Source organism: Alosa pseudoharengus, unplaced genomic scaffold (assembly GCF_046254945.1).
Source record: "Alosa pseudoharengus isolate Yale_2024_CS ecotype anadromous, Long Island Sound unplaced genomic scaffold, YU_APseudo_1.1 YU_APseudo_1.1_scf_1, whole genome shotgun sequence".
In the NCBI taxonomy this organism is placed as follows: Eukaryota; Metazoa; Chordata; class Actinopteri; order Clupeiformes; family Clupeidae; genus Alosa; species Alosa pseudoharengus.
In genome coordinates this window covers 39,676,715-39,698,623 of record NW_027468564.1, presented here as the reverse complement: position 1 = coordinate 39,698,623, position 21,909 = coordinate 39,676,715, and the positions used below count along the sequence as shown (strand labels likewise).

Here is a 21,909-nt window from a genome sequence, read left to right as displayed (position 1 = left end):
ACACTGCAACCATGGAGGCAGTGAGAGCGAGAGGAAGAGGAAGTGGTAGAGGTAGCAGTAGAGGAAAAGAGGGTAAGGATGTGGATAAGGCACATGGAAAAGCACTTTTTTTACTTGTTGTTATTTTACTTGCCTTTTTTGTTATAAAAACTTTTATAATTGGAATAACTATAAGCTGATTACTGCAGAAGTTCTACTTTTGAGTTTTAAATTAGAGAAGTATGCAGTCTTTTGTATAAAACACTTCAGCGTTGCTATAAGACTGATTCAAATGATGCATGTGTTGATCGCTTTGACAATGATGTGAGTTGTTTATCTACAAGTGTAATGTACAGTATTACTTCTGTGTAGAGATTTGACACAATGAGATCGGCAACAATCATGCAAGCTAAAACAACATACTAGACAGGTAATAATAGACAGGTTTTGGACAAATTATCTTACATCAACATTGGCACAACAATAAAACCTCTGTGCTTTCAGAATATTACTGACCTCAGAGTGTCCAGTTTGCAGTTTGAACTTTGTAGAGCAGAGAACAGTTTTTCTCCTGATGCCTGCAGATCATTCTGACTCAGGTCCAGCTCTCTTAAGGGGGAGTTTGCAGACTGCAGAGCTGAGGCCACAATCTCGCAGGACTTTTCTGTTAGCTTACAGTCAGCAAGTCTGCAAGAGAGGCAAAAGAGCATACAATGGTAATGTGTCACATCCAAAACTGCAAGTGGGATAAGAGAGGTAAATCAATATAACTGCCCCATATACAGTATGTGAGGGATAAGAGAAGAGAATAATATTAGTTCATAATTAGTGATGACAAGGATATGAGTTTATCAGTTAAAATGCCATTGTTGAGTCTGCTTGTTGCTGGTCTTAATATTGATTCACTGACTGATTCCTGATCAAGTTTTGTTGAGGAAAAATTACAGTTACTGAAATCAGAGAGGATATAATCAATCAAAAGTAAAGCAGCAATGCTGATATTGTCTGGTAAACACAGTCTACTTTTAACACCAGTGTATTTGTCAATACAGTCAACAATATTACTGACCTCAGAGTCTCCAGTTTGCAGTTTGGACTCTGTACAGCAGAGAGCAGTTTTTCTCCTGATGTCTGCAGGTCATTCCGACTCAAGTCCAGCTGTCTTAAGGGGGAGTTTGCGGACTGCAGAGCTGAGGCCACAATCTCACAGGACTTTTCTGTTAGCTTACAGCCAGCAAGTCTGCAAGAGAGGCAAAAGAGCATAAAATGGTAATGTTTCATGTCCAAAACCGAAAGTGGGATAAGAGAGATAAATCCATATATCTGACCTATATAGAGCATGTCAGGGATAAGAGAAGATAATAATATGAGAACCAAATTATGGATGGAATTGGTAAGATTTTATCAGTTCAAATTATGTTGTTGATTCTGCTTGTTGGTCTTAATTATTTGTGATCTAGTTCAGGGAAATTTCAGATACTGAGAATCAGAGACCGGGCTCCAGACCAACTTTTTGCATTGGTTGCACTGGTACGCCTAACTTTTTTATTTAGGTTCATCCAAATTTCATCGCATCACCTTTAATGCCACAATTTCAAGGTCACCTTTTTATCGCTCTCTGTATACCAGTGGTCCCCAAACTTTTCCTTCCGAGGGCCAGCTCACTATGCCTGGCTCAAAGAGAGGGCCAGAGACTCAGAGTATATTAGTAACCATAAATAGCTTAGTGCTGTAAACAACAGCAGTCTACTTTAGTTGAATATTCCATTACATTTAATCATAGGTTACTACAATTTAATACCATTGTTAGCTGTGTTTATATTGCAATCATGCCATATCAGTGTAAAATGTAGCTCAAATGAAATAATACTAATAAAAAAAAAATAGCATTCCCAAAAGTATTAGCAGGGAGTCCCAAAAATGTATTTTATTCAAAATATGTGAACTCTGAACTCTGTGTCTTTGCATACACAGCTCAAGTTGTGAACAAGCAATATCCTACAAATAATAATAAGTTCTCAAACTATGAGAGTTTTATGAAGTGCTGGCAAAAACATCTGAAATGACCACTTTCACTCACCTGATGAGAACTTTGTGAATTGTGAATTTGTATGAACATTTGAACGAGTGAATAAAAAATAGAAATAATTATCCCAGAAAGTCCCAGAAATATGACTTGAATAGAAGTTAGTTAGTTATTAACAATTCATTGATAAACTTTTAGAATACGTTGAGCACTGATGAAATCAGCATATGCCTCTGTTTGCAGGTAAGCCTACATTTCATTCCGTTTTCGATGGCAAACGCGAAACAGCGCCAAAACAACCACCAGTGGACAAAAAGAGTATTGCATGTCTACTGTTAAGACTCGCTATAGAGAATGAATGGGGAAAATGACGGAGGTTATAGTTTGACGATGTCGTACTCCCATGCGGGCCAGATACTTTATACCACGGACATGTTTTGGGGGGTCACCTAAAATGCCGTAGTTTGGGGACCACTCCTGTATACATTCCGTGCCTGAGCTGTTGTCAGAGCATGGACCAGGAATGACAGTATAGGCCTACTTTTCTTAACAAAAAAACTCTCTATGGGTCTATTCTCTTCATTTTTCGTTGGCTGTTTTGTCATGTTTATTACCTTCATCAGTTGCTGATTTTCTGGTACTCGGGTCGCAATTTCAAACACACACAACCCGGAGCAGTGTACAGGAATATCTGGACCACAGCCAATCAGAGGCAAAGACCCGCCTCATCTGGTTTAGACCACAATATGATCCTACCATGAGTTCAGTCAAAGGTAGTGTTGTCATAATACCAAAATTATTGTTTCGATACAGATACCGACTGAAGATGTTCAATTCCGATACTTTTTAAAAATCTGATTTGATTTGGGGGCCCCCACCACCTTGACGCCATAAATAATATTGAATATTGTGTGATCATTCACATCAGTGGCTATCCTAGACTCTGATCGACTCTCCACACACATGGAAAATGATGGCTTATGTCATACTGTATGTTTCTATTTCATATTTTAGAATTCATAAACATTATATATTTTGTTAATTATGTATATTATTTTATGATCTGCATAATTATTAAAAATATTGAGTCATTTGAATACTTCATATTGATTTTTAACACTTGTCCTTAATATCATTACAGTGGTGGTGTGTAGGTCTAATTGAGTGCCTGTCATTTTAAGAAGAACGTGAAATTTATTAGCTTTCATTCTCACGGTTTTAGGCTAGTGAAAGATAGTTTCACATAGTGTTGTCACGATACCAAAATTATGACTTCGATACGATACCTGCCATAAATATCACGATGCTCGATACTAAAACGATACTACGGCGAAATCCTAAGATATCTGGAGAAGAAAGGACTCATACCTCCTCCAAGTGTATTGAGTCATTTGTGTTAAATTTGGTGCACTTTTGTAGTGTGTAGGTCAATTCTGGGTTCTAAACTTCTAAACTTCCTACATAATTATTCTTTTTTTATAGTCAGTAAAATAGTAGGCCTACTTTGTGTGATTAAGTCCTTTATTGTTTGTTATAGTTCATTTGACAAATGACAAACTATGAACTCAGTAAATTCCTGATGATTAATTAGATATTAATGAATGAAGTAATACATAAATCATGAATTAATTCATGTACCCTTACCGTAAAGTGTAACTTACTCTGAGACTACACACATTACCAACCTAATTCGCTTCAATTGTGTAAAATGTAATGTAAATCAGGTTTTATGGCCAAGTATACTTTGGTATACAAGGAATTTGGTCTCTGCATGTATCCCATCCGTGAATTAGTGAACACACAGGTCACACATTGAAGCACACATTAACCTGGAGCAGTGAGTAAAATAGTAGGCCTACTTTGTGTGATTAAGTCCTTTATTGTTTGTTATAGTTAATTTACATTGTGTTGTGTTTTGGCAATAAAGTATCTTTAAATAGCCAACCTAGGCTAGATCAAGGTCAGTGTTAAAATTACTGCATGCAAATCACTGAATGCTATGCAGAGGGGCCTAATCTGTAGGCCATCTGATGTACAGTAGGCTACCCTAGGCCTTCCCGTGTTCATGGGATTTCTTTGACAGTTGCAAAGGGGAAAATGTGAGGATAGTCTTCTTTGCGCCCAGTGTACAAGTACGACGTTCCAACCACTCAGGTCTTCGTCAGATAGGCCTACACCATTACCTGTTGCAATATATATGTGTGCATTCCTACATTACGTCTATTTCTTTGATAACATGATTTGCTACCATGTAACAATAAGCCGCTATTATTATTAGGACTCAACACGCTTTGGTGGTATGCTGTGGGCTTTAATTAGCGCATTTCAGGTAGCCTATCCTACATCTGGGCAATAATTATTGAACAAATTGCAGTCTACATGCCATGACAAATATTACCAGTAGTAGGCTACTGACCGAACATGAAATAGATCGTTTACAAGTTATGGTAATGTTATTCTGGCGTGAACATTGCGCTTTCATCACGTTAGCACCCTATGATTACAGCTCGTTATGTCTCGTCAAAATGATTACAGCTCGTTATGTCTCGTCAAAATTCATGGATGAAGGAAGGTTCGCTTTATCCCAGATAACCATACTCGTTTCACTTAGGCTAGACTAAAACATAAGAGAATAACTTGGCACTAACCATGTAGTCGTGTTTTCTATAGCATAATCGTTAACCTGTCATTCTTTGAACTCTTTAAAAATGTTGGGATATGTCTGCGAGGTGTTTAGCCAAGTTCCATGCGTAGCCTACTGCTTTTAAATGACTTTGTGTACCTGATGGCTTGCCTTCACTATTCGCGATGTATCCGAAATAGTTGCAGATTTCACTGCACCTTTTGTTTTATCCACAAGGCCTAGAACTGTCGGCAAAGAACTATGTTGACGTTGGCTGCCCACTCACTCACTCAGAGCTGCCTGCTTAGACACGCCCACTTGCCTAGATGCGTGCAAGGAGCAGTGAGAGCAGCAGTTCACACAGACACAGAACGTTATTATTTTAATAAAGTATCGATTCTAAAAACGTCTGAAATCGTATCGTTTTTTGCGTGAAGGCATCGCGATACCTTTTTAGTATCGATACACCGTGCAACACTAGTTGCACATAGTCCAAGGATGTAATTCATTATGTTTTCTATGTCATTAGATAACATAAATGTCAAAAAACGAACAAGTCAAAAACAGTCTTTCTGGGATCATAGAAGAGATAAGTGTATTGCAATGTTAATTTCTATTATTATGGTGAGCACTACACGAATTATATAGATGACGTGTGAAATAACAAGATAGTTACTTACAAGGAACTCTCTCCAGATGTAAAAGTTTGCCAATGGCTTGCTTAGCTTATTTCAGAAATCCCATTAAATCCAAAAGTAGACTTAAATTAACTAAATGACATAGCCTAGGTAGGTTAGCAACACAAACTTGAGAGGTCCAAGTCAACAAATCAACTTAACATTAGCATCCACAGCATCACCTATACTAGCAGCCATGTCTCGCTGTACCAAATGACAGCTGCAGGTTGAAAGCTGCGTGTGAGTGAGGAAAAGACACATAGGCTATGGGATGCATGCTTTGCGCACACTGACCAGTGTTTCCCATACATTGACTTATTTGTGGCGGCCCCAGGGCTTAATTTGAGCCGGAACACGCCGGAACATGTTCCGGCACCTCCGACCTTGGATCCGGAACCTTTTTTATTGGATCCGTCAATTAAGTCAATAAAAAATAAATCGCCTAAACGAAAAATAAATAAATTACTGTTTGTGTAGTGTTCAATGTTGATATCTTTCTTATTAGTCTTTAGAAATAGGGGAAATACCAAACAGGATACAACAAGCTTGAGAATTTGAAAATGCTTTATCCACAATATTGGTCACAGGAGGGTGACGCGCTGTTCGGGGAGAGAGAAGTTGAGACGCTCTGCCAGCAGTTTTGCATCGATAGCCCGCGGAATGTCATCAGGGCTTACCATCTCCTCCCCATTTGCCTTGTCGGCCCGCCGCTTGCCCAGTTCAACCCCTTTCCTTATGTGAGGTCATGGATTTCTAAAGGATATAGGTGTAGAAAAAGAAGCAGGGTAATGTAGGCCGGGGGTCTGGATGCTGTATGGGCCATTTTGGACAAGTAGGCCTAGGCTACGGTAGGAAGAAATCGCGCTTCCACGCTGTATCTAGTTGATCATGGATTACTGGGTGTGGGTGGTCATCATTGCAACATATAGCATACTTAAGCGCCGAGGCTATTAGCCCCTTGTTTGACTGTTTTGTTGGTTCCCCTGTATCTCCTGTTTTCCCGATCTGTGTGCGCGCTTGTGTGTGTGTGTGTGCGCGTGAGTGTTTGTGTCTCCCGCTCCTTCTCTGTGTCATATTATGTGTCAGTTCCGATGTGTTTTGATTGGGGGGAGGTGTCGGGGGGATAGGGGTTCAAATAGGTATTCAGATGTGTCAATCAGAAATGACTAATCATTCCACGCTGTATCTAGTTTATTGATTACTGGGTGGTCATCATTGCAATATATAGCATACTATAGCCTATATGTTTTTATTTCGGCCTATGCGTGTTTGTCTAGTTTTTTTAGATAATTTGATAATGGATAATTGTTTTTTTTTTACATTTTACACACATGCAGTGCAGTGTGTTGCAAGTTCTGAAGTTAATAAACATTGCCCTGGTGTACACACCGCGTTGTTTAGTTTTTTTTAGTCAGAGCTATGTACACAGGTTTTTTTTGTTGTTGGTCCGTAACCTCAAATCCCCGTTTTGAGTCGCCGGATCCACCCCCCCTTTGCGCTCCGGCACCTCCCACTTTACAAATTAAGCACTGGGCGGCCCACAACAATATCAACATTGACCACCACAGAATAATTTTCCAGGTTGTACTAAATTGTGCTTAAATCTGGTTCATCATTACCACACTACGCTAATTTGTTAAAAACTGCAATCCTACCCCCACAAATAGAATTCAGTTCTGTTGGAAACACTGCTGACATGAAATATTGCAGGTATTCAGGGTATTGTGTTACTTTTGTAGTACAACACTAGTCAAAGGAGAACAAACGCTTAGTTTGTGGAGAGACAGCAGATGTGAGGAAAGGCTAGGCGCTCACCCTTATGACGTTAGGTGGACCAGTGCCACCCAGGAAAAATATTAGTCACACCCTTAACAATTTTTGTTGCATATGCCAGACAAGAAAGAAAACACACACATACTTTAAAGATGTTAGATCTGGTAAAGCCTGTGAAACAGTATTCACCTATTAACACTAACCTGAGTGTCTTTATCTTACAGTGTGGATTAAGTGCTTCAGAGCCCAGCTTTCCTCCACAATCCCCCAGAGTATTCTTACTCAGGTCCAGCTCTCTCAGGTGGGAGCTTACTGACTGCAGAGCAAAGGCCAAAATATCACCAGACTTCTCAGTCAGTCCACAGCCAACAAGCCTATAAAGCACAGTTGGAATGATGGTAAAGTACACGTTAAGGATAAATCCCCAAAATACATCACTGAAGAGCCTTTGTCTAATGGTAAATAAATGTGTATTTCTATTCAACCTTAGTGTCTCCAGTTTGCAGTTTGGACTCTGTAGAGCAGAGAGCAGTTTTTCTCCTGACTCCTGCAGGTCATTCTGACTCAGGTCCAGCTCTCCTAAGGGGGAGTTTGCAGACTGCAGAGCTGAGGCCAAAATCTCACAGGAATTCTCTGTTAGCTTACAGCCAGCAAGTCTGCAAGAGAGGCAAAATAGTATTAAAAGGTAATGTGTCATGTTTAAATATGCAGAAAGACATACAGTATGTGCCAGGCCCAAAACAACACTACTAAGGGGGATAAGAGGAGAGAATAACATATGAGCCCTGAATACCATGCACAGTTAACGCTGCCCAACCACAGACAGAACACCACTTAAGACTGATCAGTGTGATTAACCCAGAGCTGCATTAACAGAGATCTGATTTATTTAACCAGTTCAGACTGGAGAACATCATATTCAGTGTTTTTTACCCCATTTGTACCATCTACCTCCATAGCACATCTGCACCTGTTGGCGCTGAGATGGAGTATTCCCATAATGCAAACACAATACTGAGGAAGGCTCAGGAAGACTGATGTCATCGCCTCGCTTACCATTGAAACATGTAATAATTTATTCAAAAGGAGAAATCTGGGGATTTTTCACATACGGTAGATCTGAGTTTCTTGAGGTCATTGAATACTGTTAAAAAAAAAAAAACACGAAAACAATCGGTTTTACCTAGCGTGAGTTGCTGCAACCAACAGCTGAAGCAGCCAGGCAGCTACAGCGCTACACACTGGGGGCATGAGAACATGGGGGCTTATGAAAATGTTTCATACCGACCTCGGTACGTCCTCGTGACCTTGAGAAACGGAGATCTACAGTATGTTAAAAATCGCCGGATTTCTCCTATGTCATAGTTCCTGATAGTCACCACTAGGTGGAGACATTATTCTCAAACACATTTTGCCTGAGCTTCTGAGTTAACCTGTGATTCAATGAGTAGATTCACCACTTGACTCATTTGTTGAGTATGTAAGCTGTGCTGAGACTGACTTCAGTGATTGGACATGATCTATCAGTGCCTGGTCAAGCTCATCTGGTGGAGTCTGTTCATCTGCCAAACTTCCGTGTGAAATACTTGTGTTGGATTACTCATTGGAAGTGGACTTCTTTCTCTTTTTGTAGACTTTTCTCTCGTGGACTGAATTCTTTGATATCTTCTCTATTTTGGGAATAATGCAAAAGCCCTGGACCTTTATGTTGGTGGACTGAACTCTCCTGTCTCGCTTGGCAATTGTCTCAATTTGTGAATTATCTCATGTGAATATTTCCCTGTGCTGAATAAAATGAATTCGGAATCTTATCTTTGTTGGAGGAGACTAGGAAGAGAAAAAGGGAGAGTGACAAAATCAAAGGCTGTTCGCTCGCTGGCGGGAGCTAAAGGAGGAGGAGGGGTGCCTGACCGATGCTGACTTGGCCGTCATGCTGTTGTTATCTCTAGTTTTTTAGGACAAAAAAAGTCAGAAGTAAGCCTATGTCTAAACAGCGTGTACAAGTTTGGTAGGGGCTACATTCTTGCAAGTAAATGATTAGACGGACAAATCATCTGAATCATTGAATTCAATAGCATATCCATTCTGTAAAACAGTAGCCAATAGGCTACTATGACACTGACTTATAAATGTGAGCTATGCAATCTTTTGGGGTTTGAAAAAAATAAAACCCATTAAATTATATTCATATGACATGCTGAAATATATGCCACTGTACATGGGATGAAGACATTTCACACACAACGCAGGCAGTCTGCCCAACGCAGGCAGTCTTCCCCACGTGAGAACTCCAGCAAACTACGGTTGCTGAGAGGACGCTGGCGTGTTTGTCGCCGCTTCTCGCATCCGACCTTTCCATCTCTCCTGGCTGTTTAAACTACTAACGTTATATTGGAATTCTCCTACCGTGGATGCTCCAACGTGGATGGCCTGGTCCCATCTCGGCTGGCTGCTGTACCGCCTGGACAAAGTACAAACATCTCGTCGGAGTGCTACAGCTGCGGCTCGTTCACCGGCTTGTCAACTCGCCTGGAGCTAGTACCGTACAATCATCTCGTCGGAGGGCTACAGTTGCGACTCGTTTATGGCTTGTCAACTCGCCTGGAGCTAGTAGCACGCCAAGCTAGGCTGCTAACAACCGAACATCTCATCATGTCTCGTTTCAAATACTCTGCAATGGAACTCAGGAACATCATCCCGCACGCGCTCCCGGACTGCCTTGAGGTGATAAAATCTCTTCGGCTCCTGCGCCGTCCACCCTACGTGCATACCAGGCATAAGTTTGTTTACCTGGCTACAACTATGGCTGTGCCGGCCGTCAGGGCAAACTCACTTCGGCGACGTCATCGACCTGGGCCACGCCCACCACCTGTCCTTCTGAGCCCCCTGGTTAGTGTGGCTGCCAATACTGCGTCTGCTATCACAGTGCCTCCATTTGCCTCTTTTATGCTACTGAATGTTCGCTCACTCAACAACAAGGCCTTACTCCTCCACGAAATAATTCTGGATAAAACTTTGGACTTTCTCTGCCTGACTGAAACATGGCAGAATCCCCATGAATTTATCACACTCAATCAAGCTACTCCCTCTGGATATTCCTACATCCAAAAGCCTCGCAGCTGCGGCCGTGGTGGCGGCCTGGCTGTTATACACCGCACTGACATCCTGTTAAAAGAAATCCCAGTCACAACATCATCATTTGAGTGCCTCCACTTCACGCTGTCTGGTGCCACACAGGTCCAGGTGGTTCTTGTCTGCCACCCCCGAAAGCCTCCTCCTGCTTTCTACAGGAGTTCTCGGACCTGCTGGCCTCGGTCTGCCCCATGTCCCCAGCTACTCTCATACTGGGTGACTTTAACATCCATGTAGACTCCAGCAGCTGTTCCTTCGCTGTGGATTTCCTCTCACTGTTGGACTGCTTTGACATTAAACAACATGTACAGGGCCCTACACATGCCAATGGGCACACCCTGGACCTGGTGTGCTGTGTTGGCTTAAGCCCCTCCCATCTCTGCTGCACGGACCCGGCTGTCTCCGACCACCAAGCCATCCTGTTCTCTGTCCCAGTGTCCCTCCCTAAGCAGCCTACAAAAAGGTCTATCACATACACGAACACAAAGCGTGTGTGTGTACCTACACTGGCTAACACCCTAGCTGCCAACCTCGCTATCCTCCCCTCTAACCGCACTGCTGACGGCTTGGTGGAACACTATAACAGCGCCCTCACCCTTAGCCTGGACTCTGTTGCTCCACTCACCACCAAACTGGTCTCCTACACCCGCCCCGCTCCCTGGTTTACCCCAGAGCTGCGGAGGCTTAAGTCCATGGGGCGCCGGCTTGAGAGGCTTCACAAAAGATCCGGCCTCACTGTCCACCTCGAAGCCTACAGAGACCACATCAAGTGCTACAAAGAGGCTCTCACCCAGGCAAAAACACTCCATTACTCCACACTTATAAACAGCCAACAAAAGCATCCGAAAATGCTTTTCTCCACCATCAACCGCCTTCTTGACCCTCCCGACGCTCCGCAACCCTCTGATGCCGCTGACCTCTGCTCCAGGTTCCTGGACTTTTTCCACCAGAAAGTGGCCACCATCCACCAGCAGCTCCAGGCATCCTCCCCGCCGGCCACACTACCTCGGCAGGACATGTACCATCCTTCTGCCTGACCACCACAGCGCCGCCTCTCCACCTTCTCCCTGTTGGATGCTGATCAAGTCCTCGACCTCTTGACCAAAGCCGGGACTTCATCCTGCTGTCTGGATCCACTACCCACGACCCTTGTGAAGGCCTGTCTCCCCACCATCTGCCCCCCGGTGGTTGACATCATCAACGCCTCACTTGGCTCTGGTGTGGTACCCTCCAGCTTTAAGTTGGCGGCCGTGACCCCAACACTCAAAAAGACAGGCCTGGACCCAGATGACCCCAACAACTACCGTCCGATCTCCAACCTTCTGTTCCTGAGCAAGATCTTGGAAAGAGCAGTGGCTGCCCAGCTACAACATCACATGTCCCACCATGAGCTCTTTGAACCTCTCCAATCGGGCTTCAGACCCCATCATAGCACCGAAACCGCCCTCATCAAAATAACAAACGACCTCCTGATTGCTGCAGACAACAGCCTTGTTTCCATCCTCATCCTCCTCGACCTCTCTGCTGCCTTCGATACCATTTCCCACTCCATCCTCCTCTCCCGTCTCTCTGAGCTCATCGGCCTTACCGACACTGCTCTCTCTTGGTTCCAGTCTTACCTCTCCAACCGTAAACAATACATCACTCTGCAAGGCTCCTACTCCACCACTGCAACAGTTAACCATGGCGTCCCCCAGGGATCTGTCCTTGGCCCCCTCCTCTTTACCATCTACTTGCTCCCCCTCGGTCAGATCATCCGCAACCATGGACTCAGTTTCCACTGTTATGCAGACGACACCCAACTGTATGTCAGCACCAAGCCCTCCTCACAACTCCCAATACAACTCAACAACTGTCTGCATGATATCAAAACCTGGATGACCAACAACCTTCTGAAACTCAACACCAACAAGACAGAGCTCATGGTGGTGGCCCCAGCACCACTGCTCAGGAAGGTTGGAGACATCACCCTGGTCATCGACGGCTGTCCCACCTCCCCATCTCCCAAAGTGCGGAACCTGGGCGTCATTCTGGACTCCACACTCTCATTCAGTTTCCACATCCAGAGCATCACCAAATCTGCCTTCTTTCACCTCCGTAACATTTCAAGACTCCGGCCGTCACTCACCGACTCAGTCACCGAAACTCTCATTCATGCATTTGTCACCTCCCGTCTGGACTACTGCAATGGTGTCCTGTCTGGGCTGCCCAACACAGCCCTAGACAGATTGCAGTATGTCCAGAACTCAGCTGCCAGGGTGTTAACCCACACCAAGCCCTGGCAGCACATCACCCCCATCCTCAAGAAACTCCACTGGCTGCCAATCAAACAACCCATCAGCTACAAAATCCTCCTCCTCTCCTACAAATCACTTCACTCACTGGCACCCAAGTACATCACTGACCTCCTCCACCCGTACACCCAGTCACGGTCCCTGCGCTCCACCAGCAAGGACTTATTCTCCACTCCCCGCACCAGACTCAAGACCTTTGGTGACGGGGCTTTCTGTGCAATTGCCCCTACCCTTTGGAACACCCTGCCCCCTCCTATCCGTTCCGCCACTTCTCTGACACAGTTCCAAAAGCACCTCAAAACACACCTCTTCTCTCTTGCCTACCCTCCCTAAACCCCCACCCTGCCCCTACCCCCCTACTCCCACTCTTGTAAAGCGACCTTGGGTATCTTGAAAGGCGCTATATAAATTGAAGTTATTATTATTATTATTCTGCAGAGTTCGGGGGTATCGGCTTGTCAACAAATGCACGTGTATCCCCTGGTGTAACCATGACAGATTTTACGACAGTAGTAGAAGACAATACTGTTTCCCAACTGTAGGGGGACCCCAAGAGCAAAACTTACATGGTGTTGCTTTAAAATAGATAAACTCAGAATTGTATGTATCTGTCAAGTCAACACAGTCAACAATATAACTGACCTCAGTGTCTCCAGCTTGCAGTTTGGACTCAGAATAGCAGAGAGCAGTTTTTCTCCTGACTTCTGCAGGTCATTCTGACTCAAGTCCAGCTTTCTTAAGGGGGAGTTTGCAGACTGCAGAACGGAGGCCACAATCTCACAGGACTTCTCTGTTAAATCACAGCCAGCAAGTCTGCAAGACAGACAAAAAATGATAAAAAAGTAGTGTGTTGTGTGAAATCTGCAGAAGGAGTGAGAGGAAAATATTATAACTGCCCCACATTTATGTGCCAGGCCCAAAACAACACTACTAAGGGGGATAAGAGGAGAGAATAATATATGAGCCCTGCACAGTTAACACTGATTAAACCAGAGCTGCATGAGCAGAAATCTGATTAATTTAAACAATTCAGACTGGAGACCATCATATTCACTGTTTTTACACCCCATTTATACCATGCTCCTCCATATAACATGTGCACCTTATTTGACTTGATTTGGTTCAGAGATGGAAAATGTTCATGATGGCAACATTACAACTACAGATAAATAGCAGGAAGCCTAACACTACACACTGGACATGAAATAGATAGGTGTTGTGAAATACAGGTTACAGGTGAAAATGTATCTTACATTTTTCTGTTGGCTTTATCAATTCTTACTTGCATATGAACCATTACTAGCCCTACAGAAAATAGATAAATAGCAGGAAGCCTCACACTACACTGGACATGAAATAGATAAACTCAGAACTGAAGTATTGTGATACTCACAGAGCCTTTCTGCAGCACCTCACAGCTGGCACCAGCCTCCTCCGCCCCTCCTCTGATGTTCTGTATTTGCTCAAGTCCAACTCATCCAGCACCTCCTCAGACATCAGAAGCATGTGGGCCAGTGCTGAACAGTGGGCAGGTGACAGTTCACCTGAGAAGCCATCTGGAGATTTGAGATATTTCTGAACTTCTTTATGTAGGGAATGGTCATTCATTTCAAACAAGCAGTGGAGAAGATTGATATATCTTTCAGGAGATGGGTTCTCCCTCTCGAGTTCCTTGATGTATTTACATGTTTTTTTGATGCACTCTGAGCTGCTGTGTGTATGTGTCAAAAGGCCTTCTAAAAGTGCCTGATTGCTCTCCACTGAGATGCCTGAAAGGAAGCGGAGGAAAAGGTCCAGGTGTCCAGTTTTACTGTCCAAAGCTTTATTCACGGCTACTTTCAACAGATCAAACAGTCGAAGAGGAGAGAACTCAGTCTCCTCCTCTTTCTTTTTTTCCTCCTCCTCCTCTTCATCATCTTCCTCATCCACCTCTTCCTCATCATCATATGAATGCATTGTATTTAGAAATGTTTCCAAGGCCAACATGTTCTTTTTCAGATAGGACACAAACACATGCAGTGCAGCAAGAAACTCCTGGATGCTCAGATGGACAAAGCAGTAGACCTTCTTGTGGTGAAACACACATTCCTCCCTGAAGATCTCAGTGCACATGCCAGAGTACACTGAGGCTTCACTGACATCAATGCCACACTCTCTCAGGTCTTCCTCATAGAACATGAGATTGCCATTCTCCAGATGCTTGAAAGCCAGCTCTGCCAGTTTTAATATGACACCCTTGTGTGATTCCAGGAGCCTCTGTCTATCTGTCTCACTTTCCTCTTGATACTTCTGGTTCTTCCTGGTGGTCTGGATGAGCAGGAAGTGTATGAACATCTCAGTCAGAGTCTTGGGGGCTTCCTTCCCATCATCCTGTTCCAGTATCTGCTGAAGGACAGTGGCTGAGATCCAACAGAACACTGGCATGTGGCACATGATGTGGAAACTCCTGGTTGCCTTAATGTGTGAGATGATTCTGTTGGCTTGATTCTGGTCACTGATTCTCTTCCTGAAGTACTCTTCCTTCTGTGGATCATTGAACCCACGTACTTCCGTCACCTGACTGATGCAATGAGAAGGGACTTGACTGGTTGCTGCTGGTCGGGTGGTTATCCAGATGAGAGCACAGGGAAGCAGAGTTCCCTGAATGAGGCTGGTCATCAGCACATCCACTGATGATGTTTGTGTCACATCAGACAACTTTTGGTTCTCTTGAATATTAAGTGGAAGTCGACTCTCATCCAGGCCATCAAAGATGAACACAATGTGGCAGTCTTTGTATTCACCATCCTGTAGCTCCCTAAGCTCAGGGTGGAAGTCAAGCAGAAGCCTGTGAAGACTGTACTGATCATGTTTGACCAAATTCAGCTCACGGAATGGAAGCACAAACATGAAATCTACATCCTGGTTAGCTCTCTCCTCTGCCCAGTCAAGGATGAACTTCTGCACTGAGACAGTTTTTCCAATGCCAGCGATCCCTTTGGTCATCACAGTTCTGATGCGTCTCTTCTGTCCAGGTAAGGGCTTGAAAATGTCATTGCAGTTGATTGCTGTGTCTTTTGTAGTTTGTGGCCGGGATGCTGACTCTACCTGCACAACCTCATGCTCATTATTCACCCCTTCACTCTCTCCCTCTGTGATGTAGAGCTCTGTGTAGATCTTGTTCAGAAGTGTTTGAGTCCCTGACCTTATGATGCCTTCACATATGCTCTCAAACCTCCTCTTCATGCTGGCTTTATGGGTCGTCAATACTCTGTTCAGGACATGGTTGTCTGTTTGGAATTAAGAAAGAAAATACAAAATCAGTTTCATACAACTGGTTTCTGTGCCATTTTAAACGGATTGAAGTGAAGCAAACAATGAACCTTAAATGTCTTGATGATTTAGAACAGAAATGTTTTTCATAACTGTGCCTGGGCGCTGCTCTCGGCAGCATTACTTTAGAAAAACTGCTCTGAATGGAATAATTTATGACTCACCTGTTAGTTTGGCCCCTTTGACTGGAGGGTTTAAAATGGGTTGTGTTCTGGGTCTCTTTCTGCACTGGGGACAGCTGTAGTCTCCTGATGGACCTGACTGGTTCCAGTAGCTGCTGATGCACTGCCTGCAGAAACTGTGTCCACAGCTGGTGATGCCTGGGTCCCTCAGTAGCTGCTTACACACTCCACACCTGGACTGATCCTGGGTCAGTACGTTCCTCAAAACGTACACAAAATGCAAATTACTTACTTAATCATAAGATCAAGAGATGTATAATGTCCACACATTAAGGCTGCCAGTCTTATGACATGTCATTTTCTATATTTTTGATATGTTGCTGAGTGGATCATAAACGGCCCCAGCAATGAAGAAATGTGATTGATAATGACTGACTGACTATTATTTTGTTACATGCTTCAAATGTAAAGCACTTTGAGCTGCATTCTGTGTATGGTGCTATACAAATAAAGCTTATTATTATTATTATTATTATTATATCACACACACACACACACACACACACACAGAACAGAGTCTTGTTTTGGGGAGAGTGAGGAGGGCACAGTGGAGAAAGCTCCATCACCCATGGAACAGAGTCTTGTTTTGGGGAGAGTGGAGAAAGCTCTATCACCCATGGAACAGAGTCTTCATTTGGGGAGAGTGAGGAGGTCAAAGTGGAGAAAGCTCCGTCACTCATGAAATGGAGTATTGTTTTGGGGAGAGTGAGGAAGGTAGTGGAGAAAACGCTGTCACACATGAAATGGAGTATTCATTTGGGGAGAGTGAGGAGGTCAAAGTGGAGAAAGCTCGGCCATGGAACAGAGTCTTCATTTGGGGAGATTGAGATGGCCACAGTCAGAGGAGTGAAGAGGTCAATACAGGACAGTATGGGGGAAGATCACTCAACTTTCTCCCACCTTGGCCTTGTTTTCGTGCAGAAAACATTACAAATGGCGACCACGTGATATAAGCGTATTGTATCTCCATTCTTACATTGTGAGTTTTTTTCTTGCTCTGTATGTACTGTATGTGTTTCAAATGCCCCTCCCTTTTCTTGTCATTTTCTTGCCAATTTAAAAAAGCTTAACTCGAGTCGCGATTCAAAGACCGCTGTTCCACAGCAGCAGCATCGATCTTCTTTGTTTTCAAGTAGGAAATTCACGCGTAACCGTCTCCGACTCTATACACGATGTGATTGGCCTGATAGAAGTTTAATTTTTCCAGTTCGCAAGCCAAAAGAGAGTTGCTAGACTACCCTGGCTGCAAATTACATTTGCTGCCGCTAGGGTGCGTCTAGATTTCTAGGCTAATGTATGGTGACAAATCATCACAATGGTGGTTCTATAAGAAATGTTAGGTCCCCTATCATTCTCTTTCTTACTGAAACTTGCAGATCACTCAGTCACTCTCTCTCTCTCTCTCTCTCTCTCTCTATCTCTCTCTCTCTCACACACACACACACACACACACACACACACACATATACACATATACACACACACACACACACACACACACACACACACACACACACAAACAAACACACCACACACACACACACACACACACACACACACACACACAGGGATGCACCAATGCTGAGTGTCTTACTATGCTGATGTCCTCATATAACATATCTGATATGGTGAAACGCTGATAACTCACTTTGGATCAGACTGTGGTGGTCCACTGCTGAATGTGATCGGATCTCCCATGGAACAGTCACTCTTCATAGACACACAGCTGGGCACTGGAGACACTGGTCTGGGTGTCTGTGGTCTGGACATATAAGGTGACATAGAAACAAAGACAACTGACTTTACCAAATTATCTTCACAATGGTCATTGTATAAGAAATGTTTAAGTCCCCTATCATTCTCTTTCTTACTAAAACTTGCAGATTACTCAGTCACTCTCTCTCTGTCTCTCTCTCTCTCTCTCTCACACACACACACACACACACACACACACACACACACACACACACACACACACACTCTATTTCAACAGGTGAGGCCACAGATATTCAATCAGACTCATCTGAAGTCGCTGGGGGAGCAGTTCTCCATTGCTCTCTACACATTCACTAGACATAAATGAGACCAAACATAATGACTGTGCTGAAATAATGTGTATGGACCTTGAGCTGGGATCAGCACATGCTGCTCTCTGTGACTTATCTTTACGAACAGCATCATGGCCATCTTGAGGGAAATCCATCCTAAGAAAGAAAGAGGGTGTGAATAGGGCTGGGCGATATGGACCAAAACTGATATCCCGATATTTTGGGGCTGATTGGCGATATACGATATCGATACGATATTGATATTTCAAACAGAAAGAGCGAAGTGCTTCATATATTCACTCAACACAACAATTATGACAACACAGCTGGTTTTAATTATATTCATTTCAGACTGCTCTAACAGAGCTGTGCAAAAAAGTGTAAACAATAACATAAGCCTACAATAGACATAGGCTACAGTTGCTCTGATAAAGCTGTGCAAATAACAAAAGACCAAAAGTTGACCCTGACTGACATTGTACTGCACAATGCAATATGATGACAAGCAAATGTAGCCTATGATGGCCTAGACATGTTGCTATCAACAAAAATAGTTTTAAACAATTAGGCTACTTAAACAATGTAACTGAGTCACTCATCAAGAGTGCGATAGACGCTACCGTCATTTTGTATGCGTTCATTTTTGCATGTTCCGGTTCGTAAGAAAAATCCCTATGCACGATTGAATGGGGTTTCAGGAATCATAAAAAATGATGCCCCTAACTGCTCACGAGTCGCGTGCATATCCTCTTAATAAAATCAGCGTGTAGGTTGTCTCCCTGAGGATCTGCTACTGCATAACGCAAGCATTCATCAGTGTATTTAAATTAGCTAGGCTATGTACCAAAAATGACATTTTACCGTGAGTCCAAGAGCTGTAAACAGCGTTGTAACTTAAATCTGCGTGTACAAAACCGCTTGGAGCTCCAGTGGAATTTTGATTTCAGAACGAGAATTCTCGGTCTAGCCGTTGATGTGCCGACGGAATACGCATCAGCACCAACCTCTGATCAAGGTAAACAAAATCTGACTCGGTGTCCGTCATGTTTGAAAGTTTGTAGTGCTGCGAGGGAGAACGTGCACACGCAAGGGGCGCAGTTAAGCAGAGCTGCGGCTGTCTGAATGGTCTGAACACAGAAGAGCAAGTGGCTTTGATAAAATGGCCCATTATTTGACATAATACCGGTATTACGATATTGTCTCAACTACATATCGTTTTCAAAAATATATCGGTCGTAGTCGTAATACCGATATATCGCCCAGCCCTAGGTGTGAAAGACAGAAAGAATGTTATAAAGTGCAACCAGAACGTTTTCAGACCCTTTCAAATTTTCCACATTTTGTTGTGTTTCAGACTCATCTTTAATGGATTTAATTATTTTTTTCCCTCATCAATCTACACAAAATACTCCAATACTCCACAAAAAGGCAGATGTTTTGTAAATGTATAAAAGGATAACTTTCATGTCTCTACTACACTCACAAACACACACACATACACACATACACACACACACACACACACACACATACACACACACACAAAAACATACACACATACACCCACATACCCGCCTCAAACACACAACTCACTGTGGTTTAGACTGTGCTGGTCCACTGTTGAATTTGGGAGGATCAAACATGGATCCATCACTTCTCATAGACACACAGCTGGGCACTGGAGATGGGGCTCTCTGTGTCTTTGATCTAGTTGTGGAGAGATTGATGATTACTATCATTACAAACACACACACACACACAGCTGGGTACTGGAGACACTGGTCTGGGTGTCTGTGGTCTGAATAAAGTGACATAGAAACAAAGACAACTGATTTTACTAAGTTATCTTGGTAAATGGTGGTTCTATAAGAAATGTTAAGTCCCCTATCTTTCTCTTTCTTACTAAAGCTTGCAGATCACTCTCTCTCTCTCTCTCTCAATCTCTCTATCTTCTTCTATCTATATCTCTGTCTCCCACACACACACATATACACACTGACACACACACACTGACACACACACACACACGCACACACACACACACACACACACACACACACACACACACACACACACACACACACACACACACACACACACACACAATCACACACACTCGATATTGTTGTTGAGTAAAACAGCTCATATTGCTACTCCAGTTTAATAACTCTATTTCAACAGGTGAGGCCACAGATACTGAATCAGACTAATCTGATGTTGCTGGGGGAGTAGTTCTCCATTGCTCTCTACACATTCACTAGACATAAATGAGACCAAACATAATGACTGTGCTGAAATAATGTTTATGGACCTTGAGCTGGGATCAGTAAATGCTGCTCTCTGTGACTGATCTTTACGAACAGCATCCTGGCCATCTTGAGGGAAATCCATCCTAAGAAAGAAAGAGGGACAGAAAAACAGACAGACCGTGTGAAGGACAGAAAGAATAATATAAATTCCTGGTGCATCCTAGTTCTGTCAATGGTCCTTGAGATGCTTCTAAGAACTTGATTGGAGTCCACCTGTGCCTAAATTAATTCATTGGACATTATTAGGAGAGGGACACGTCTACTGTATACAGTGGTTCCCTGTTAAGTTTGGACGGGTTCCTTCAGGAATCACAATCCCCATTTTCTCGGCAGAAATGGCACAAACTGCAGTTGACACAAACAACCACAAGGTGTCACTTTGGTGCCACTACTATTTTTGATGCGACTTGACTTACTGCTTCCATGATGCAGTTTCCAAGTCAGTAGAACAATCAGAGAAAGCTGAGCCATTACCAAACATATATGATAATACAATAGCGTGAGTTTATATATCTTATACCCTATTTGTCACGGTTACTTATAGATTTGATAGTGAAACGATAAGCGCATAAGAGCATAAGAGACTTTCAGCGGGGGCACGGGAACTTAAATTGATCACGGTAGTTTAAGCTTACACTTCACAAAACATCGTAATATGAAAATGTAGATGCAATTGTTGTAAAATGGTGCAGCTCCTTTAAAAAAGCACCGTGTGCAGGGATGGAGAGAGAGAAAGCGAGAGGGGATAGGCCTATGTGTGTTAGAACTTAGCGTGTGGAAAAAGTACGTGCTGTTTAAACTGGAGCGAGTCATATTCAAAATAATGCAAAAAAAAAAGCAATTATCCTCATTCATTGCAACCAAAGCATGCCTGCTTGCCGACGTTCAAACGAAAAATATATCAAAGCACCTTTTGCGTTTGAATGTAGCACGAAAAAATGTTTAAACAGCTGGACAAATGATTTAGCTAATTGATTATATAACCTGTACACCAGCAATTGTTGAACATTTACCTGTACAAGTACATTGACAGTAGCCCAGCCTAACAGCATGTTGTAGGCTAGGCCTACGGTAGAAATTTCACTTAAATTGCAACCGCAACATGCCTGCTTGCCAACGTTCAAACGACAACGAAAAAGATAATAAAACAACAAGAGGGTTGAGTCTGAATGACACTGAGTTTTTAGACACTGAGTTTTTGTAGTTAAGAAATATTTTCGTATAAAAAAATGGTCATTCTTCAATCTCCTTCACTGACGCCTATGGAAAAGGCTTAACGTCCCAAAACAACGATCAATGATCATCAAATTTCTCTCTCACATTGTTCCTCATAACCATCTATAAAAAAGTGTTTTTTTCTTTTCTTTTTGAGCACATCCGAATCCCAGGACATAACGCACTGGACCTTATAATAGGCTCGAGATATAATTCCAAAGGGGGCAGATAGGGGCCACTGCACTTAAAACTTAAAAAGATGAAGCTTTCCGAACTTTGAAATTGCGATCAGTGACTGGCATCGGGTGAACGAAGCTTTTCGAAGATTGAACAGGCTAT

At 43.1% G+C, this 21,909-nt stretch overlaps 2 protein-coding genes across 2 annotated transcripts in view; both read right to left on the bottom strand.

Moving 5' to 3' along the window:
• LOC143119348 (NACHT, LRR and PYD domains-containing protein 12-like) overlaps positions 1 to 16,192 on the bottom strand; it is a 39,513-nt gene extending 23,321 nt beyond the window's left edge. The window contains exons 1-7 of the mRNA XM_076280825.1: positions 15,981 to 16,192; positions 13,898 to 15,773; positions 13,147 to 13,317; positions 7,564 to 7,734; positions 7,282 to 7,452; positions 1,049 to 1,219; positions 496 to 666 (exon numbers count right to left, since the gene is read on the bottom strand). Of these exons, the coding sequence (XP_076136940.1) occupies positions 496 to 666; positions 1,049 to 1,219; positions 7,282 to 7,452; positions 7,564 to 7,734; positions 13,147 to 13,317; positions 13,898 to 15,729 (2,687 nt within the window). The 5' untranslated portion in view covers positions 15,730 to 15,773; positions 15,981 to 16,192. The remainder of the gene's footprint in view (positions 1 to 495; positions 667 to 1,048; positions 1,220 to 7,281; positions 7,453 to 7,563; positions 7,735 to 13,146; positions 13,318 to 13,897; positions 15,774 to 15,980) is intronic.
• Positions 1 to 21,909, bottom strand: part of LOC143127647 (NACHT, LRR and PYD domains-containing protein 12-like) — a 303,167-nt gene that overhangs the window by 188,979 nt on the left and 92,279 nt on the right. The window lies entirely within an intron of this gene.